Source organism: Hemitrygon akajei, chromosome 5, assembly GCF_048418815.1.
Source record: "Hemitrygon akajei chromosome 5, sHemAka1.3, whole genome shotgun sequence".
In the NCBI taxonomy this organism is placed as follows: Eukaryota; Metazoa; Chordata; class Chondrichthyes; order Myliobatiformes; family Dasyatidae; genus Hemitrygon; species Hemitrygon akajei.
Window position 1 is genome coordinate 28085626 of NC_133128.1, and position 20824 is coordinate 28106449.

The 20824-nt window shown below is 39.5% G+C and overlaps 2 protein-coding genes across 6 annotated transcripts in view; one reads left to right on the forward strand and one right to left on the reverse strand.

Annotated features, from left to right (window-relative positions):
• urb1 (URB1 ribosome biogenesis homolog) overlaps window positions 1–1093 on the reverse strand; it is a 99365-nt gene extending 98272 nt beyond the window's left edge. Inside the window, exon 1 of the mRNA XM_073045092.1 lies at window positions 902–1093. Coding sequence (XP_072901193.1) covers window positions 902–1031 — 130 coding nt within the window. The 5' untranslated portion in view covers window positions 1032–1093. The remainder of the gene's footprint in view (window positions 1–901) is intronic.
• hemk2 (HemK methyltransferase 2, ETF1 glutamine and histone H4 lysine) lies at window positions 1087–20824 on the forward strand. Of its 5 annotated transcripts, XM_073045095.1 has the most exons (8): window positions 1252–1633; window positions 1825–2659; window positions 5553–5684; window positions 10906–10992; window positions 11387–11477; window positions 15824–15907; window positions 18460–18601; window positions 20049–20824. In XM_073045095.1, the coding sequence occupies exons 3-8, from the start codon at window positions 5557–5559 to the stop codon at window positions 20153–20155; spliced, it is 639 nt and encodes a 212-aa protein (XP_072901196.1). In that variant the 5' UTR covers window positions 1252–1633; window positions 1825–2659; window positions 5553–5556; the 3' UTR covers window positions 20156–20824. The 5 variants fall into 5 exon arrangements, with proteins under 5 accessions (XP_072901200.1, XP_072901196.1, XP_072901199.1 ...); XM_073045099.1 differs by lacking the exons at window positions 1252–1633; window positions 1825–2659 and adding an exon at window positions 1087–1217; XM_073045098.1 differs by lacking the exon at window positions 1252–1633 and having other exon boundaries at window positions 1811–2659.

The following is a 20824-nucleotide window of genomic DNA, read 5'->3' on the forward strand; positions in this document are numbered from 1 at the left end:
AAATTAGTCTTCCTAAATAACTGTTTGTGATATGGGACTTCAATTATTGGCAAATAGATTTTTTTTTCTCTTTGAATTGTGGAAATTGCCCCAAACTGTCAACAATTTTATCAGAGAAGCATAAAATCTCAGTAAAGACCCATGTGGAGTATCTTTAAGATACCATCAGAAACCCCACAAAAAGAAGTGTTTGTGACAACATGACAGGTTACACATTCTGATTAAAATAGTCTACCAACTATTGTACTAAGATTTGGTAGATCAAGGATCTTAATCCAACAGAATAGGAGATAAGTGCAAACCGAAATAAAGCATAACTTGCAATGTGATGTTTTATACACTTATGTTTTGTCTGAGGATGCAACACAAGTGAAAATAATCGTTCTACACAAATGTTTCAATTTTTTTCAGTTCTTTGGAAAGCCAGTCCATGCTTAACCAGTTGGGCAAACTTGTATACGTTGGCTACACAATACACACTAACCCTGATCAGTGCTGTCAAGAATAGACCCGTCCGCATCCCTACTGAAATCTAGATATTCTCACTCATGGTCATATAGAAAGGAAGGATTCAATATCTAAAGACAAGAAAATGTCTGGGGCAGGAGGAGTTGAGAAAGAAAAATGTTTGCTGCCATCATTTCCCTGTAACAAATAGTTTGCCACATTTTACCATCTCTACTGATTGCCAGCGGTCTGCTAGACTCCTCGTTATGTCATGAGATGGTCCGTTCAAACCTGTACTCCATCTGCACCAGACTTAATGTTAGAAGAAAGCTTTTATTCTAAAGTGTGTATTAAGCAATTCATCCAAATTTCAAGGACAACGTAAGGAAAGTTGCTAAGCACCAAAATACACAATGGGAAGAGACTGAAATCTCCAACTTGTCATTGGTTTCACCTTTTTCCACTCCCTCTGGACGTTTCAACTGGTTTTTAAACAGAGTCCCGGTGAACTCCACGGCCACAGACTTGACTTTACTCGCGTCTGCATCGGTTAGAGAACCGCTACGCTTCCGTTTCTTCGTCATGCTTGTTTAATCGTGTACGGTGAAGACGATTTTCCAATCTCGCCTTGTGCATGCACAGCGCCGCCGGAAGTGTCCGACCTCGCTACATTCCGACGAGGAAACGGTGGCTCCCTCTGACTTTCCCCCTCAAACATTGAACACAGTGGCTGGCGGAGTTCATCAGGATCTTTAACATAAACTTTTGTGGTACACATTTCGCTCAAGTTAGCACGATTGTCACCGGCACTGTTATAAAATTACACTTTATTTTATCCACAGCGTAATATCGTTGTAATCGATACCTGTTGGAATTCTTTGAAGATATAACAAACAGGATAGACAAAGGAGAATCGGTGGATATTCACTTCGATTTTCAATGGCCTTTGACACGAGGCTGCTTAAAAAACCCATGGTACTAGAGGAAAAATACTAGCGTGGATAGAGCGTTTACTGATTAGCAGGAAGCAAAGAGTGAGAATTAAGGGAGTATTTTCAGGTTGGCTGCCGGTGACTGTGGGTCTGTGCTGGGATCGCTTATTTTTAACATTATATGTCAGTGATTTGGATGACGGAATTGGTGGCTTCGAGGCCAAGTTTGAGGACTATACAAAGATAGGTGAGGGGTAGTGATGCACCATCAATAACTCACGCTGAGACTTGGGAAGTGAGATATCGGCTTTTATTGACTGGAAGAATAAACAGCACTACATCCTGGGGAAAATGAGGGAGAGCAGCAGCCCACAGTCGCCTTTATACAGGGGTCTGTGGGAGGAGCCACAGGAGCAGTCAGACAGGTATATCTAGTTCACCACAGGTAGGTAGTGTTGAGAAGCAGGGAGTCTGCAAAAGGACATATGAAGAGAATCTGTACGAGAATCTTACTGTAACTAAAGTGAAGGTTCTTGGGAAACTGAAAGGTGGATTTATTGGGTCACGTATGTTTACGGAAGAACGCAGGAGATTGGGGCTAAGAGGGAAATGGATCAGCCATGATGAAATATCGGAGCAGACTCGATGGGCCAAATGGCATAATTCTGCTCCTATATTTTATGGATGAATCCCAATGAAGGGCCTTGATCCGAAACATTGACTGTCGATTTTTCTCTATAGATGCAACTCCCACCGGCTGAATTCCTCCAGTAGTTTTTTTTCATTTCAGATTTTATCATTAAGATCTATATGTCTTCATTTTGACTATTAGCATTTCTTTACATTAACGGCAGCCTTTTATAGACCTTATTTAAATGTCCACTTACATCAGAATTGGTACAGAAAGAAAAGTATGGTTTCAACATTCTCAGCTAGTGATATTATAAAAACAATAATTTTCAACTTTTGGTGAATCTGTAACAGCAGGAGTGGGAATCTTGTGGGTTCAAGTTCCAATCCAGAAGCCTCATCACAAAAGAATTATGCTCTAATTTGAAAACCAAAAGGAATACTGAACAGATTAGACAACTTCTGTTGGAGAAAGACAATTTTTGATGATGACCATTCACCAGCACAGGTCTTCGCTGTGATCAGAAACTGTAAATTTGTGTTTTTTTTTCCGGATTTCTGGCACCTGCGATGTATTTGTGTATCATAAAGTAATGGAAAATGCAACGGGATTCTTATGTAAGAGACTTGCTATGAAGACAAGTTGTAAGGTAGGCTATTCGTTTAGCGCATTTCTTTTGGGGTTTCAGTAACTTCAAAGCTTTGCCCCGGGAACCAGGGAACCGGAGGATCTGGGGTGCACGGACCGTTGCCCAGGCGACTGGTGTGTGTGGAGTCTGCGCAGTAGAGGGCATTCAGGGAGCTTGTGGTTTAGAGAGGTTCCGGGTGTGGATGTACGGTCGGTGCCCCTGCAGGATCTTCGTGTTGAGGTACCGGAGTTCAGTCAGGAACTACCGCTGCTCCGTGGCTGTGTTCCCCAACGCTGAACTGCTGTAGTCAGTTTCCTTTTAACGAAAATCGACCTGCGCCAAACTCAGTGACTGCTGGACATGTGCGGCACACGTTGCCGGTTGCAGACAGCGTGCGCTGCCTAAAGGACAACCGTACATTCACTGCAGAAAATGAGTCTTATTAAACTGAGCACGTAAATTTGGAACTGTAAAATGCACTTTATATTTATCAATTTGCCACGTGAGCTGTAGATTGCATTTGTTCGTGTGATAATAATCAGTTGCAACCGGATCATCCCAACTTTAGTCATAAGGATAGACTAGAGCTCTCCATAGGTGCGGAGGAGTGGTCGAAGTATTTAACATCGTGACGTTATAGACGGAGTAAACATAAACAAACTGATCGCGCTGGGAGAAGGGTCGAGTGCCAGGGATGTGGAATAGTGAAATGGATCAAAAGTAAAATATGAAAAGACATTTATATAGTGAATGGCGGGTATCCGAATATACTACCTGGGTAAAAGTGAAGACAGATTCAATTGCATCGTTTGAAAGGGATTTCAGTAAGTACCGGAAAAGAAATAATTTGTAAAGCCAAAGAAATGAGACTGGACGGATTGATTTTACTGTCATCATAGACTCAGTGGATGAATGACATTCCGTACCTCAAAAAATGTTATATTGTTATTTTCTGAGAAATGATGTATGGAACTTTTGAGTCTAGAAGATTGCAGATATTTCTTGTCTCCGAAAATCAGGGGCCTCCCTTTCAAGCTTCAAAATGAATGAATATCATTGAATGAATTATACTTGTGCAATTGCTCACTGATTATTTTGCAGTAATTCTCAAAGTAGTGGGAGTAAGCCCTTTAGTAAATTAAATCATTAAATCTACTGTGGCGTGATTAATCTATGGCTGAACTCCAGACTTTTTCCCATGCCCTTAATGTCAAATGTCTAAATGCAAGAGATTTTGCAGATGCTAGAAACCCAGAGTGTGTGTGTGTGTGTCTCTCTCTCTCTCTCTCTCTCTCTCTCTCTCTCTCTCTCACACACACACACACACACACACACACACACACACACACACACACACACACACACACACACACACACACACACACACACACACACACACACACACAATGCTGGAGGAACTCAGCAGGTCAAACAGCATCTATGGAAAGGAATAAAGACTAGATGTTTCAGGCCAAGGACCCTGATGAAGCTTCTCCAGCATTTTATGTGGGTTACTATACCAAATGTCTACCTCTGATTTTAAAATCAACAACTATGCCAGCAACAATTGCTGTTTGTTGAAGAGAATTCAGACTGTGCCTGTTACTTAAAACAAAACAATATTTACTGATTCCTGGAATGTCTGGATGTCATTTTCAGACAACATCCCCAGTGCTGAGCCCCAATTACCAGAAATAGCTTCTTTCTCTCCATCATATCTGCATATTTGGGGTGTATCTATCTATCTATATATATATATGTTACACCTTCGATCTAAAATCCAGAGAATGCAATCCAAGTTATTGTAATACTAAAAATAATTTAATGAGTGGTTAAAATATAAAACCATAACATTTGTGTAGCATAACATTTTCCAGTTTATTGATTTAAAAAGCAATTGTTGCTAATTATCACAGTACAAAGTATTACAAGTCCTATATTTACTGAAATGATTTTGTTTAAATGGCCAACACTCAAACTGCATTCTTGATCCCCATTGAGCCCATTGACTTCCTACAAACTCAAGTTGTCTCTCGACTGTATTGACTGAACCTTAGGTTCATGGTTTCAGCTTCTTAGCCTTGTGAAATTGTTAGCACTTTTTTTCTCAGCAAGTAGCTGGCAAACATGTTTTTAGAAATTGTATTGCTGTGCATTCTAAGGAGTCTCTTCAGTGACTTTGTGGACAATAATTTCATAATTAGCACCCATCATCAGAATCCCCACCACCCAGGACATGCACTCTTCTTACTGCTGTCTTCAGAAAGAAGGTACTGTACAGGGATTTCAGGACTCTCATCATTAGGTTCAGGAAGTTACCACCCCTCAATCATCAGGCTCTTGAACCAAAGGGAACATCTTCATTCAACTTCACTTGCCCCATCATTGAAATGCTGTCACAACCAATGACCTCTTCATCTCATGTTCTCAATATTATTGCTTATTTATTTATTATTATTATTTCTTTCTTTTTGTATTGCCACAGTTTGTTGTCTTTTGCACACTGGTCGAATGCCCAAATTGATGCAGTCTTTCATTGACTCTATTATGGATTTATTGAAGAAAATAAATCTCATAGTTGTATATAGTGACATATATGTACTTTGATAGTAAATTTAATTTGAACTTTAACAATACCCTTTGAAAGCGATTGAGGAATAATTGCAAGTTAGCTTTTGGATTTCAGTTATTTACAAAAGTTAGAATTTGTGATACAATTTTTGTCTATAATTATATTAGAGCGCATTTCACATGAGAATATGCAATCCTGATACAGTGATCTATCTTTAGAGTAGCTCAATATGTACAGTGTGACCCGAGACAAACAATATGGTGGTACTGAAGAACTACAATAATGTGATATCACTTAGTATGAATGCTAACAAGAATGTTTTGTTCATTAAAAAAACTATAGGAAGATGTTTTCAACGCCTTACTGTCCCCATGTCGGCCGTGGAGAATACACTGATGTGTATGATCCAGCAGAAGATACCTTCCTATTAATGGATGCCTTAGAAAAAGATGTGAAAGAAATACAGCAGCTCTGGTACGCCATTATCTGAAAAAGTACAAATATATTTCTATTGTGATTTTTAAAAATCTTTAAATCGACTGTATGTTAAAAGCATAATGGAAATTTGTAATTATTTCTCACCTAACTAGGCAGTTTTATGCTGAGAAGGAGGTATTAGGAGTGAATATCTTAAAGCCTAGTTAAGAAAGTTTGAGGGGACACAAGGATTTCAGACTGAAGAACACAGTCAAAAGGAAGATGGTTGCTAGTGAAAGGAATTTAAACCACCCTACTTAGGGCAGGTCTGGTGTGATAGTGTGTATTGGCCCATCTTTACATGTTTCACCGAGTGAACCTGTTGGCAAAAGTTTCCTGAGCCTTGCTTTCCTTCTGTCCATTCCTTCATGATTGGCATGGCCAGGTTTCCATTTCCAGGACTTGGGGTTCCCACTGCCTCAGTCCATTAAGTGGTAATTCCTGCATTCAACAATCTTAGACCTTGTTTGTAAAGTTCTACTAATCCAAATACAGACAAAGAGAGCAAACACAAGGAAATCTGCAGATGCTGAAAATTCAAGCAACACACACAAAATGATGGTGGAACGCAGCAGGAGGATCTATAGGAAGAAGAGGGATAGAGAGAGAAAAAAGAGAGAGAGAGAAAAAAAGGGAGAAAAAGTAGACTCGGGGACCATTTCGCTGAACACCTACGCTCTGTCCACCAGAGGAAGCAGGATCTCGCAGTGGCCACACATGTTAATTCCACGTCCCATTCCCATTCTGATATGTCAGTCCATGGCTGCCTCTACTGTCAAAATGAATCCAAACTCAGGTTGGAGGAACAACACCTTATATTCTGTCTGGGTAGTCTCCAACCTGATGGCATGAACATCGATTTCTCTAACTTCGGTTAATGCCCCGCCTGCCCTTCTTACCCCATCCCTTATTTATTTATCTATCTATGTATTTATTTATTTTTCCCCCTTTTCTCTCTCTGTCCCTCTGACAATCACTCCTTGCCTGCTCTCCATCTCCCTCTGGTGCTCTTCTCCCACTTTCTTTCTCCCTAGGCCTATCGTCCCATGATCCTTTCCCTTCTCCAGCTGTGTATCCATTTTGCCAATCAACTTTCCAGCTCTTAGCTTCATCCCTCCCCCTCCTGTCTTCCCCTATCATTTCAGAACTCCCCCTCCAACTTTCAAATCTCTTACTATCTCTTCTTTCAGTTAGTCCTGACAAAGGGTCTCGGCCCAAAACGTCGACAGTGCTTCTTCCTGTAGATGCTGCCTGGTCTGCTGCGTTCTACCAGCATTTTGTGTGTGTTGACAGATAGAGAACAAGTTAAACCAATTCCTCTACTTGGTGCTAGTACAGAAAAGCTTCTGCTTACTTACTTGCCCTTTGTTGTTTCACCAATTCATCTGGGAAAAGAACCCTGACTCCAGAATGGACATTGGTAGCCAGATTCTTTGCCATGGCAAAGGATATTGGTTATTTTGTTCATTTACCTTCCCTTGTTTTCTTCAGTGTATGATGTCATGATCATATTGAACTTTACTTCTAAAATTCAATTCCAAAGATTCTGCAACAACTGGATAAGCAGTTAACCTAGTTAACATTTTCAGGATCAGAGGAACATTTTATTAGGTGTACCTTGTATACATGCTGGTTAATGCAAAAATCTAATTAGGCAATTATGCTGGAACAACTTGGTGCAGAAAAGCATGCAGGCATGGTCAAGAGGTTCATTTGCTGTTCAAACCAAAGGTTAGAATGAGGAAGAAATGTGAGCAAAGTGACTGCTGGATGGGGTGCCTAAGAAGAAAGTGGTAACCTGGCTCAATGATCATCATCCAGGAGCACTTACATCCGCTGTGATGAAGTGGTTTGAGAGGTTGGTGATGAATCTGCCTGAGAAGTGACTTGGGTCCAGTACAATTTACATACTGTTACAACAGGTCAACAGCGGTTGTCATTTCACTGGCTCTTCATTCTATCCTGGAAAATCTGGACAGCAAAGATGCATACATTAGGATGTTCTTCATCAACTACAGCTCGGCACTCAATACTATCATCCCCTCAAAACTGATCAGTAAGCTTCAAGACCTAGATCTCGGTAATTCCATGTGCAACTGGGTCCTTGATTTCCTCACTTGCAGATTCCAGTCAGTTTGGATAGGCAACAAAATCTTCCCCACAATTTCACTCAGCACAAGTGCACCACAGGCTGTGTGCTTAGCCCCCACTCACTTTATAGTTGTGACTGAGGCTAAGCACAGCTTCAATGCCATAGTTGAGGGTGCTGAATAAAAGGCATATAGGAAGGAGATTGAAAATCTGGCTGAGTGGTGCCAAAACGGTAACTCCCACTTCCTGTCAACTAGACCAAGGAGATGATTTTTGACTTCAGGAGGAGGAAACCAGAGATCCAAGAGCCAGTCCTCATCAGGAGATCAGAGGTGGATAGGGTTAGAAACTTAAAATTTCTTGGTGTTATTGTAAGTGCTATTATGAAGAAAACATAGCAGTGCCTTACTTTCTTAGAAGTTTGCAAAGGTTCAGCATGTCATCTAAAACTTTGTTAAACTTCTATAATGTATGGCAGAGAGTATATTGACTGGTTGCATCATGGCCTGGTATGGAAACACTAGTGCCCTTGTACAAAAAGGCAGACAAAATGTAGTGGATATAGCCCAGTGCATCCCAGGTAAAGCCCACCCCACCATTGAGAGCATCTACATGGAGTACTATTGCAGGAAAGCAGCATCCATTGTCAAGAACATCTTAAACTTCTGGCGCTGGCAAATATCAGTGACTTCTGGCTGGTGGCTAATGAAACAGGAAAACAACTAAATAGTTTGTTAATCAGACTTTTTCTGGCAAATGATCATCACAGGTAATAAAGTTGGAGGCAATTTGATCTGGCAGAATCAAGGCAAGGCGAACCAGCAGGTGTGTCATCGAGAGCAAGGAAGACCGGGGTTCAATAGTTTTAAGTGCCGTGCCAAAAGCTGAATTGAGGCGGCGAGGTCTGGACCCCAGAGTGTACTAATTTGACTGACCTCGATGTTTGGATGGAGACTTAAGCATAGTACTGAATTGAAAAGCTCAGCTCCAGGCCAAGTTGAGGTTGCGGGTCGGGGTGATTGATCTTGATGTTTGGATGGAGACTTGTGCAAAGGTGAACTGAAAGGGTTGGGTACAGGCCAAATCAAGGTGGTGGTTTCATGGCCTCAGAGCGGATCAAGGTGGTGGAACCTGATGTTTAGATGTTGATTTAAGCACCGGGCCAGATTGAAAAGGTAAGGTCCAAGGCAAAGGACAGACAAGTTTAGCTCGTTGCTCCACAACTTGGCTCTGTGCTGAATTATGTTGAACTATGGGAGTCTTTGCGGACTTAAGTTCAGAATGCTACTTGCTTTGGGTTACTGTTTGCGTGATCTGTTTTTTCTCTATGCACATTGGCAGTCTTTTTTATGGGTTCTTTTGGATTTCTTTGTTTCATGGCTGCCTGTTAGGAGACGGATCTCAATATTGTATAATATATGCATACTTTGATAACAAATATTTTGAACTTTGAAGGACCCCCACAATCAAGGCCATACTCTGTTCTCGCTGCTGCCATTGGAAAGAAGGTACAGGATCCTCAGGACCCGCACCATCAGGTTCAGGACTCCTCGGTCATCAGGCTCTTGAACTGGGGGAGATAGCTTCACTTGCCATCACTGCATTGGACTCATTTTCAGGGACTCTTCATCTCATGTTGTTGATATCTATTGCTTATTATTATTATTTTTTTCTTTTTTGCAGTTGCATAATTTATTGTTTTTGTTTTACACATTGTTTGTTGTCCATCCTGTTGATGGGGCCTTTCATTGATCCTGTTGTGTTTCTTGTATCTACACTGTCCGCAAGGAAATGAATCTCAAGTTAGTATATGGTGTCATATCTGTACTTTGATAATAAACTTATCTTGAACTTTGATCTCCTGGGATTTTCATGCACACAGTCTCTAGAGTTTACAAAGAATGATGCAAAAAACAAAAAAAAAATCCAGTGGGTGTTAGATCTGTGGGTGAAAGTGCCTTGATAATAAGAGTTCTGAGGTGAATGGCCAGACTGGTTCAAGCTGACAGGAAGGCGTCAGTAACTCAAATATCCATGCGTTACAATGATGGTGTGCCGAAGAGTATCTCTGAATGTCCAACATGACGAAGCATGAAGTGGCTTGGCTACAGCAGCAAAGGACCACGAGCATGCACTCAGTGGCCACTGTGTTAGGTGTAGGAGATATAATTACAGTAACTATGTGAACAAACTCTGCCATATATTAATAGCACAAGTATTGCTTACTTTCTACAGAAAAATGAAATACCGTAGATTTCGCACTACAGAGCGCACCTGATTAAAAGCCGCTGGCTCTAATTTTAGAAATAAAATCAATTTTGTACTTGTACAGGCCGCACCGGATTTTCGGCCGCAGGTGTCCCACGTTGTAATATGAGATATTTACACAGAAAGATATTACACGTGAGGATTTTTTAACTTTTAATTAAATCCATATGGTAACATAAACAAATACATATTGCAAATGCTTTTTTTCGAACCGTGCCTGTAACGCGGCTACTTTTAAATATACGTTGCGTATACTTTTTTACTGAACAACATTCCAATATCTCCTAACGACTGGTAAAAAATATATATACTGCAGCCTACCAGGAAAAGTTATTGATCGCCTTTAACTTAAAAGCAGCGTTTTGGCTCCGCCGCTGGCCCCCCGCCTTCCCGTTTATCGCAAACCGGCATTTTCCCACAAGACGCGGCGAAACCGGGTGTGACGTCATAGCATCCCGGGATGTAGTACAGAAAACAAATATACTTAAAACACTTCTAACTTTAACTAACAAATGAATTACTAAGCGAAAATATTATAAACCAAATAACTGCCATAAAGGCAGCACAATGCTTTTCTTCGAGTGTTTTCCATGTTGATGAGGGTGAGTACAAATGACTGATTTACAATAATTTAATTGTGAAAGTGCGCTTGATTTATCGTACAATTTCATTGGACCTCTGTGAACTACTCATCAATTTTATTGGTCTACTGTTACGAGGCAAAATGTTTTTGGCGGCATGAAAAAAAAAGCATGTATTAGCCGCACCGTATTAAAGGCCGCAGTGTTCAAAGCTGTTCAAAATGTGGGAAAAAAGTAGCGGCTTATAATCCGACATCTACGGTATTTTGTTTTCGCAGTCCCAGTATTTGCCTTGAGGTTGGAACAGGATCTGGTGTTGTCTCTGTATTCCTAGCTTCCATGATTGGGCCTACCTCATTTTATCTGTAAGTGTTGATTTGTTACATTATTATTTATTCTAGAATAATAAACATGTGAATGCCAAAATTAATATTCAATACTACAATTAAAATTAGCTCAGAATTCTACAAAAATTAGTGTAGTTTTATGTTCGTGGGGGAGACTGTCAGGTTTGTAAGGTTGAATGGAGAGCTGCAGTATGAAAGGGACAAGTAGAAGGTATGTTTTTCCATAAATATTGGAGAGAATTGATCTATTTTTATTTACTCTAGTGAACTGATATTCAATTACTTAATTAAAAAATAGGTTTGTGAAGGGAAAAGCAATTGATACTCAAAGTTTTAACTGCAGAGATATTTGAAACAGATGTGATAGAGAAAAATGAATCTTGATGTGTGTCCTTTTAATTTTTATTTAAAGCTGTACAGATATTAACTCCTTGGCTGCTGCTTGTGCACAAGAAAGTGCCTGGAAAAATGGGGTGAATATCCAGCCCATCATTACTGATCTGGTAAGTTGTGAGGTAAAGTCAAGGTTAAATTACTGTGAAGCGTGATGGGGTTATAAATTTAGACAGTAAGGAAAGAGTTTTGAAGGGATTTGAGGGATTATTTTTCCTGAAACTGGCTGCCAGAGGAGATGTAGGAGTAAAATAGAATTACTACATTTAAACCAACACTTAAATAGCAAGATATAAAAGGATGCAGACCCAGTATGGGGAAATGGGATTATAGTAGATTGGCAAAATGTCCTGCAAGGGTCACAGTGGGTCAAAGGCACATTTCTGTGCTGTACTGTTCTATGGCTCAGTTACATTGCATTCCTATGTTGTATAATAAAGGAAACTGTTTGGTCCATCAGCTCCACACTCACTCACAGGGAAGCAAATCCATTAGTCTCACTTTCCCACTTTTTATTTCTCTGCCTGAAATTTATTCCGTTCAAAAATAATCATTGCTGTTTTTATATAGAATACCATTTGTAAGAATTTGGTGTGTAATTATTTGTGTTTTCAGTAACATTATTGATAACATGACAGATGCAATAATGTATTAAACTGCACTGTATAAGTTGATATTCACAATGGAAATGATGGTATCGTAGTTAGATGGTATGGATGAAGGCCTTTCTGCCTATTGAATCCTCTGTGACTATCAAAGATTCAAAGTACGCTTATTATCAAAGCATGTTTGCAGAATATCATCTTGAGATTTGCCATCCCTACAGACAGCCATAAAACAAAGAAAGCCATGGAATCCATTCAAAGAAACATCATCCCCCCTGCACAAACAAAAAACAAATTCCACAAATGGCAACAAAAAAAAGTGAAAAATGCAGAATATAAAACAAAATCGAAAGAGTCCAGGCATATTAGTAGAACAGAGCATTAGTAGAACATTTAGTAGAACAGAGTGATCTAGGAATAATGGTGCATAGTTCCTTGAAGGTGGAATCTCATGTGGATAGGGTGGTGAAGAAAGCTTTTGGTACGCTGGCCTTTATAAATCAGAGCATTGAGTATAGGAGTTGGGAAGTAATGTTACAATTGTACAAGGCATTGGTGAGGCCAAATTTGGAGTATTGTGTACAGTTCTGGTCACCGAATTATAGGAAAGATGTCAACAAAATAGAGAAAGTACAGAGAAGATTTACTAGAATGTTATCTGGGTTTCAGCACCTAAGTTACAGAGAAAGGTTGAACAAGTTAGGTCTTTATTCTTTGGAGCATAGAAGGTTGAGGGGGGGACATGATAGAGGTATTTAAAATTATGAGGGGGATAGATAGAGTTGACGTGGATAGGCTTTTTCCATTGAGAGTAGGGGAGATTCAAACAAGAGGACATGAGTTGAGAGTTAGGGGGCAAAAGTTTAGGGGTAACACGAGGGGGAACTTCTTTACTCAGAGAGTTGGAGCTTTGTGGAACGGCTTCCTGTAGAAGTGGTAGAGGCAGGTTCGATGTCATTTAAGAAAAAAATTGGATAGGTATATGGACTGGAAAGGAATGGAGGGTTATGGGCTGAGTGCATGTCGGTGGGACTAGGTGAGAGTAAGCGTTTAGCACGGACTAGAAGGTCTGAGATGGCCTGTTTCCATGCTGTAATTGTTATATGGTTATATGCAATACAGCTCAGTCCATTATCTCCAGGCTGCCCCTATTCAAAATTGCCCAAAATAGCAACAAAAAAGGCGTGTCCAGAATCATATCATAACATGAACTACAGAGTACAATCCACACACTGTGTTGATTAAATCTTGCCCAATCCTGAACTCCAGCACCATCCTCCGACAGCATCGAGTGAGAAAGAGACCATCTGAACACAGGGACCTTCCTTCAGGAGCAGCGAGAGAGAGAGAGAAAGGGGGCGCCATCACATTTATCATTTTCATTTATTCACTATGTTAATTTCACTTTTCCCATGCCCCTACCAATTTATTTCCTTTCTTCCCTCCCCCCCTCACCCAGCTGCGGCCCAGGTTCTACCATGCACCTATATTTACAGCAATCAATTGTCAAAAGTCTGTTTGTCTTTAGGACATGGGAAGAAAACAAGGCAACAAGGGAAATTCTGTCTTAGGGAGAACATGCAGTCCCCACACAGACATGTCATGATCAAAGCCACATCACTGGAGCTGGAGCACTTTTTGCTGTGTCACTGAATCACCCCCTAGAATTCCATATCCATCACTGCGTTTTCTCTTCCTTTTCCTCTTGATCTTAGTCCTTACTAACGTGTAAGCATATGTTTAATCAAATAGTAGTTTCAAGTCTGGTGCAGTGCTTTGATGTAAAAAGCAAAGTTGTAAATGACAAATAAGAGCACAAATTGATTTGTCAGCTTAGCCAGAAGATGGAGAAATATGTCAGGTAAGACCAGTTGCTTTCTTGAAGAAAAGTTTAAAAGCAAAGACAGAAAATATGCTTGAACATAGGCCTGGGAACTCTTGTTCACTTCACAGTGTGGATTTACCGTAGATTTCGCACTACAGAGCGCACCTGATTAAAAGCCGCTGGCTCTAATTTTAGAAAGAAAATCAATTTTGTACTTGTACAAGCCGCACCGGATTTTAGGCCGCAGGTGTCCCACGTTGTAATATGAGTTATTTACACAGAAAGATATTACACGTGAGGATTTTTTAACTTTTAATTAAATCTGTATGGTAACATAAACAAATACATATTGCAAATGCCTTTAACTTAAAAGCAGCGTTTTTGCTCGGGTCTAATGTGCTCGGGTCTAACGTGCTCGGCTAATGTGCTCGGGTCTAACGTGCTCGGGTCTAACGTGCTCGGGTCTAACGTGCTCGGGTCTAACGTGCTCGGGTCTAATGTGCTCGGGTCTAACGTGCTCGGGTCTAACGTGCTCGGCTAATGTGCTCGGCTAATGTGCTCGGGTCTAACGTGCTCGGGTCTAACATGCTCGGGTCTAACGTGCTCGGCTAATGTGCTCGGGTCTAACATGCTCGGGTCTAACGTGCTCGGCTAATGTGCTCGGGTCTAACGTGCTCGGCTAATGTGCTCGGCTAACGTGCTCGGCTAATGTGCTCGGCTAATGTGCTCGGGTCTAACGTGCTCGGGTCTAACGTGCTCGGCTAATGTGCTCGGGTCTAATGTGCTCGGGTCTAACGTGCTCGGCTAATGTGCTCGGGTCTAATGTGCTCGGCTAACGTGCTCGGGTCTAACGTGCTCGGGTCTAACGTGCTCGGGTCTAATGTGCTCGGGTCTAATGTGCTATCGCAAACCGGTATTTCCCACAAGACCGCGGCAAAACCGGATGTGATGTCATAGTATCCCGGGATGTACAGAAAACAAATAGATAGATACTTTATTCAACTAGAAAATACTAACAAATGAATTACTAAGCGAAAATATTATAAACTAAATAACTGCCATAAAGGCAGCACAATGCTTTTCTTCGAGTGTTTTCCATGTTGATGAGGGTGAGTACAAATGACTGATTTACAATAATTTAATTGTGAAAGTGCGCTTGATTTATCGTACAATTTCATTGGACCTCTGTGAACTACTCATCAATTTTATTGGTCTACTGTTACGAGGCAAAATGTTTTTGGCGGCATGAAAAAAAATCATGCATTCGCCGCACCGTAGTAAAGGCCGCAGTGTTCAAAGCTGTTCAAAGCGTGGGAAAAAAGTAGCGGCTTATAATCTGACATCTACGGTAATTACTGTGGTCAATGAATGTTTTAAGGAAACAGGCATCTTGGATAATGGCCAAAGTGTTTCAAATCCTATAATGTACTATTACTATTGTATTCCAGTCAAAAAATGCAAGCATTTCTGCAAATCCCAGTTAACACATACAGAATGCTGGAGGGAACTGAGCAGGTCAGGCAGATCTTTGGAAGTGAATAAACAGTTGATGTTTCTGGCAGAGACCCTTCAACAGCACATTGCTGCCTGATCTGCTGAGTTCCTCTAGCATTTTGTATGTGTTACTTTGCATTCCTGTCAATAAGTTTAAGCATATCTGGATGGATGAGATGTGGCAGTGCTTAGAATGGTGACGAATTTCCCAAGCTTCCTGTCATTTTGGTTTTAGAAAGCTAAGCATGACTGCTGCCACTGCGATGAACTGTTGGTGTATATATCTGGGATACCACAGAATGTATATGACCGAATGGCCTGAAATTCACTTAGGACCAAAAAGCATTGTCTGGATTGGAAGCTCAACTCCATCAGAGGTGCAGTTCCTCTGGAAAAAGATAGAAAACCCTGGCTACTGAACCATCCATCAAAATAACAATTTTAGTATTTAGCCTCATGGTTTGCTTCTGTTTCTGCATTTATTTATTTAAAAACTATTATATTTTCATTTTTACTTCCTTCATATAATCAGGTCACTGGACTGTTGCCACGACTACAAAATCAAGTTGATGTGCTGGTATTTAATCCACCTTATGTTGCAACTCCCTCAGAAGAAGTGAGTATAAAATTTATAAACCTGACTTTCTAAGTGCAGTTTTAAATTTTAAGCTATGTTGTTCCATCCTTAAAGTACATCTTTTAAGTACTTTAAAGGTGCTTTTTGAACACTAATCCTACTCTACAGTCATGGGCATAGTCTTTAATACATTACTAAATGAGTATTGTACCATATCTGTGATTACTTTGTACAGCATATATATTTGTAAATTCCTAATAATGTATGTGGTAAATAAAGTTAATCCTTAATAATGGCCAGTATTTGTCTTTCAATAAACTGTACTAAAATGAGTTATTTGGTAACTGTTACAGTGTTATTTTGGACTTGCTTATGTATAAATTGACTGTCACATTTCCTTGAATTCCTTCATTCTGGAATATTCCTACAGATTGAAAGGTAGCAAAAATAATATCTGTAATTAAGAAAGGAGAAAGTAGGGAACTCTGGAAAAAATAAGGCTGTTTTTGGTAAAATTTTGCAATCTAACATGAAAAATCTGGCTTTTGGAAAATAACAAAATGGTTATTTTTGGCAGGGAAATTATATTTGATAAATCTATTAGTAATTTTAGAAGGTTACTTTTGCAGAGTAGAACCACTGGATTTGCAAAATGTATTGATAAAGTAATTGGATTTTCAGCCACTCAAAATTTATGTTACTAACTTAGATGAAAAATTTGGTGTAACATATCCAAATTTACAGATAATGCAAAGATAGTTACACCACTTGAGTATGCAAGATAGGTAGAACAGGAAGGCTGCGTTTTAAAAATGTAGATAAACTAGTAAATGTTGGCTTTTATTATGATAAGGCAAATAAGAGTATAGTACTGAGATTGCACACAGCTTTAGTGAAATTACATTTGGTGTACTATATACGCACACCATAAGAAGTACACAGTTGCCGTGGACTGAATGCAGTGTCGAACCACTAAGTTGATCTTGGCAGTGAGGGAGTTGTTTTGTGAGAGTTGATTAAGTATAATGTGGACTTTCCCACTTAAGTTTGGAAGGACAGTCTTATTGAATCATACAGGACTTTGAGAGATCTTGATTGGGACAAAAGATGCTCTTGTGGTCTGGATTTAGGTTAGGAGGTTAGCCATTTGTTACAGAAATGGGACAAATTCCTAAAACAGAGTGATAAATCTAAAAATCTCAACTGTAGAGGGCTATGATTACTCATATGTTGGGCATGTTTAAGTTGAGATTTATAGATGTATGGCCAAATTCTGAATCTGTTTTGTACATTAGGTGCTTCATTAGATGTAAAGTAATTCAGGGTGTCATCATGTTGTGAAAAATACTACACAAATTTAAGTCCTTTCTTTGAAATACTACTAAAATGTTTGTCCTGATGAAGGGTTTTGGCCCGAAACGTTCACTGCTCATTTCAACCTGCCTGACCTGCTGTTCATCCAGCTTGTTTGTACGTGTTGACTAAAATGTTTGAAGTAGAGACTATGGGACAGAAGAAATTCTGTAAAAATGTAAATAAGAAGTGTCCTAATTGCACCTCTAGTATTTCAATTATTTGGAAGATTACCGTAGATTTCGCACTACAGAGCGCACCTGATTAAAAGCCGCTGGCTCTAATTTTAGAAAGAAAATCAATTTTGTACTTGTACAAGCCGCACCAGATTTTGGGCCGCACCGGATTTTAGGCCGCAGGTGTCCCACGTTGTAATATGAGATATTTACACAGAAAGATATTACACGTGAGGATTTTTTAACTTTTAATTAAATCCATATGGTAACATAAACAAATACATATTGCAAATGCTTTTTTTCGAACCGTGCCTGTAACGCGGCTACTTTTAAATATACATACGTATCGGTAACACACAAATTACGTTGCGTATACTTTTTTATTGAACAGTGCATGAACAACATTCCAATATCTCCTAACGACTGGTAAAAAATATATATACTGCAGCCTACCAGGAAAAGTTATTGATCGCCTTTAACTTAAAAGCAGCGTTTCGCTCGGGTCTAATGCCCCCACCTTCCCGTTTATCGCAAACCAATAAAACGGTATTTCCCACAAGACGCGGCGAAACCGGATGTGACGTCACAGCATCCCGGGATGTAGTACAGAAAACAAATATAGTTAAAACACTTCTAACTTTAACTAGAAAATACTAACAAATGAATTACTAAGTGAAAATATTATAAACCAAATAACTGCCATAAAGGCAGCACAATGCTTTTCTTCGAGTGTTTTCCATGTTGATGAGGGTGAGTACAAATTTACAATAATTTAATTGTGAAAGTGCGCTTGATTTATCGTACAATTTCATTGGACCTCTGTGAACTACTCATCAATTTTATTGGTCTACTGTTACGAGGCAAAATGTTTTTGGCGGCATGAAAAAAAATCATGCATTAGCCGCACCGTAGTAAAGGCCGCAGTGTTCAAAGCTGTTCAAAATGTGGGAAAAAAGTAGCGGCTTATAATCCGACATCTACGGTATTTTAAACAAACTTATTAAACTGTATCTGTGTGATTGTGGTCCAACTGCATGTTCTGGTTTTTTTTCTCCTTCCTAGGTTGGTAGCCATGGTATAGAGGCATCTTGGGCTGGTGGAGAAAGAGGTCGTGAAGTCATGGATCGCTTTTTTCCTCAGGTCTCAAGCCTCCTCTCCAGTCAGGGAATCTTTTATTTGGTGACAGTTCAGGAAAATGACCCAGGTGAGAAGATTTGAAATCATTCTCATTCTTATCAAAAGACTTGTAAGCATAAGTGAGGAAATGTTCTCAATACATAATCTTTTGCATCTGTATCGATCTTCTATTCATTTCCTTCAAAAGAAACAAGATTTTTATTTGATTTATGAATAGCCAATAGATGGTGAGTGAATGCTTTACGAGAAAGAAGGAGAAGCTTGTTGAATGCTTATTCTCAACAAATTGGATAGTAATCGGCCTAACATCTCAAGATGAAAATGAAATATTTCATAAAAGGGGTGACAGAAGTGAATATATGCTTATTGTGGTTTGTGGTGTATTCTTTTTATTGTTTGATTGTGTTTGTAAGAGTGAATACTGATAACCACAAAAAGGAGTTTGCTAAGGGGGGATGGGGGGAGTTGCAGTCTGTGGGAGCTAAATCAGCACAGATAATATCAGAAGGTATAGCTTCCTTTCTTGGTGGGTTGGACAATTTCCTCAAACTTGCTGTCCAGAAGGTTTCATTAGTATTTTCTTTTGGTCCAGACATCAAATGCAGATGGAATGACTGATCCCAGCTAATCAAGCATTCAACCAGGAGCTTTGCAGTACTTGTTTAAATTTGGAGTCATAGTGATAAAGCACTATAACACGGAAATAGGCCCTTTGTCCCATCTAGTGCAAACTGCACACTTCTGCCTAGTCCCACCTTTATCACAGGCTTCTGTACCACTCCCATCTGAGTGTTTATCGAAACTTCTCTTGAATGTTGAAATTGAACCCACATCCGCTGGCAGCTAGTTTAACACTCTAATCGCCCTCTGAGTGAAGAAGTTTCCCCTCATGTTCACCTTAGAAAGCCAGATAATATTTGCCCTCTTTATATCCCTCTATCTCTGTCAAATCTCCACACATTCTCTGACGCTTCAAGGAATAAAGTCTTAACCTATTGAGCCTTTCTGTATAACTCGGGTCCTCAAGTTTGTAATTAATTTTTTCTGCATTCCTAGCGGACAGTATTCCCTACACGTCTTGTCTCTGCACAGTACATGAAAACAACTTCAAAGCTGTTGGCTGAGGGGACAAAAGGACAGGGTGGTGAAATTGCGTCCCCTCTGCATGTTTCCATGTGGGGTTATCTGCATACATTGAGGTTTGATTTCATATAAATATGAAACAATATATAAAGTGACATTTGCCTTGAAGTGCTGATGTTTAAGTTAAAGACGTATGATGAAGTACTTAATTTGCCAATTCAGGCTGCTTCAGCTTCTACTTCTGTATTATTTGTAATCTGCATATCTTTGTTCCTTAATGCCATATCACTAACTTTCTAAAAGATTTTTTTTCTCCTTGGGTAGTGCTCACTTTGAAATGCATGCCCAATTATTTATCTATATGTTAGAAGTTCTTGCTTCATATGAAAACATTGCTTTAATTGTGTGTGTTTCATTTTGTTTTTTTACAGAGGAAATAATAGAATCATTGAAAAGTTTTAATTTGAAAGGGACTGTGTGTATTTCAAGGCAAGCTGGGAGAGAGCGACTATCAGTGCTCAAATTTCAGAAAGCCTGATTGTTGAGTTCTGGTATTCCGCTTTCATCAAAACCACAAGAACCCATTATCCTACACCGGAAAGAAATGGACAGTCCTACCTACTGCTTTCCTTATGACTGCCAAGGGAATTGTGAACACAAGCATCTAAGTGCTGTAATCCAATTAAAATACAGCTGAATGCCTAGAACAATTTCCATGGAAAACTGGAGATAGTTCAATACTACACTTGAGTTGTTGAAACTGCCCCTCAGAAGACTTGTAACCTAGAGGCATTTTTGAATGCAGGTTTTGAAGATCAATGACTTGGTTATATTATGCTAAAAGTTGCTTAAGGCAAAGCAAATGAAAGTGTATGTGGTAACTTGCAATTATTACAGAAAGTCCATTCTACAAGCAAATTAATTTGAACAGCAACAGTAAAGAAAAACAAGGCAAACTGCAATCAAGTCATGCTGAAAGGAATAGTGTGATGTGGGAAGATCTGAAATCAAATAACAAAAGTTAAAGCAATTGTACTAAATGTATTTTAAATCCTGAAGTATGGTCTTGAACCACATTCTGTCTGAAATGATCTTCTGTGCATTTTTAACATAATATGACGAATGGGGATTTTATGAAAAATGAATATAATTGTTAATTCACTATTTGAGTACAATTGTTCAATAATGAAAATAAATGACTAAAATA

Bases quoted from the DNA above. Each gene is read 5' to 3' on its own strand.
- hemk2 (XM_073045093.1), top strand. From the start codon at position 2,841: ATGTACGGTCGGTGCCCCTGCAGGATCTTCGTGTTGAG. The intron at 10,993-11,386 runs GTAAGTGTTGAT...TTTTATTTAAAG, and splicing joins GGGCCTACCTCATTTTATCT to CTGTACAGATATTAACTCCT. The intron at 18,602-20,048 runs GTGAGAAGATTT...GTTTTTTTACAG, and splicing joins AGTTCAGGAAAATGACCCAG to AGGAAATAATAGAATCATTG.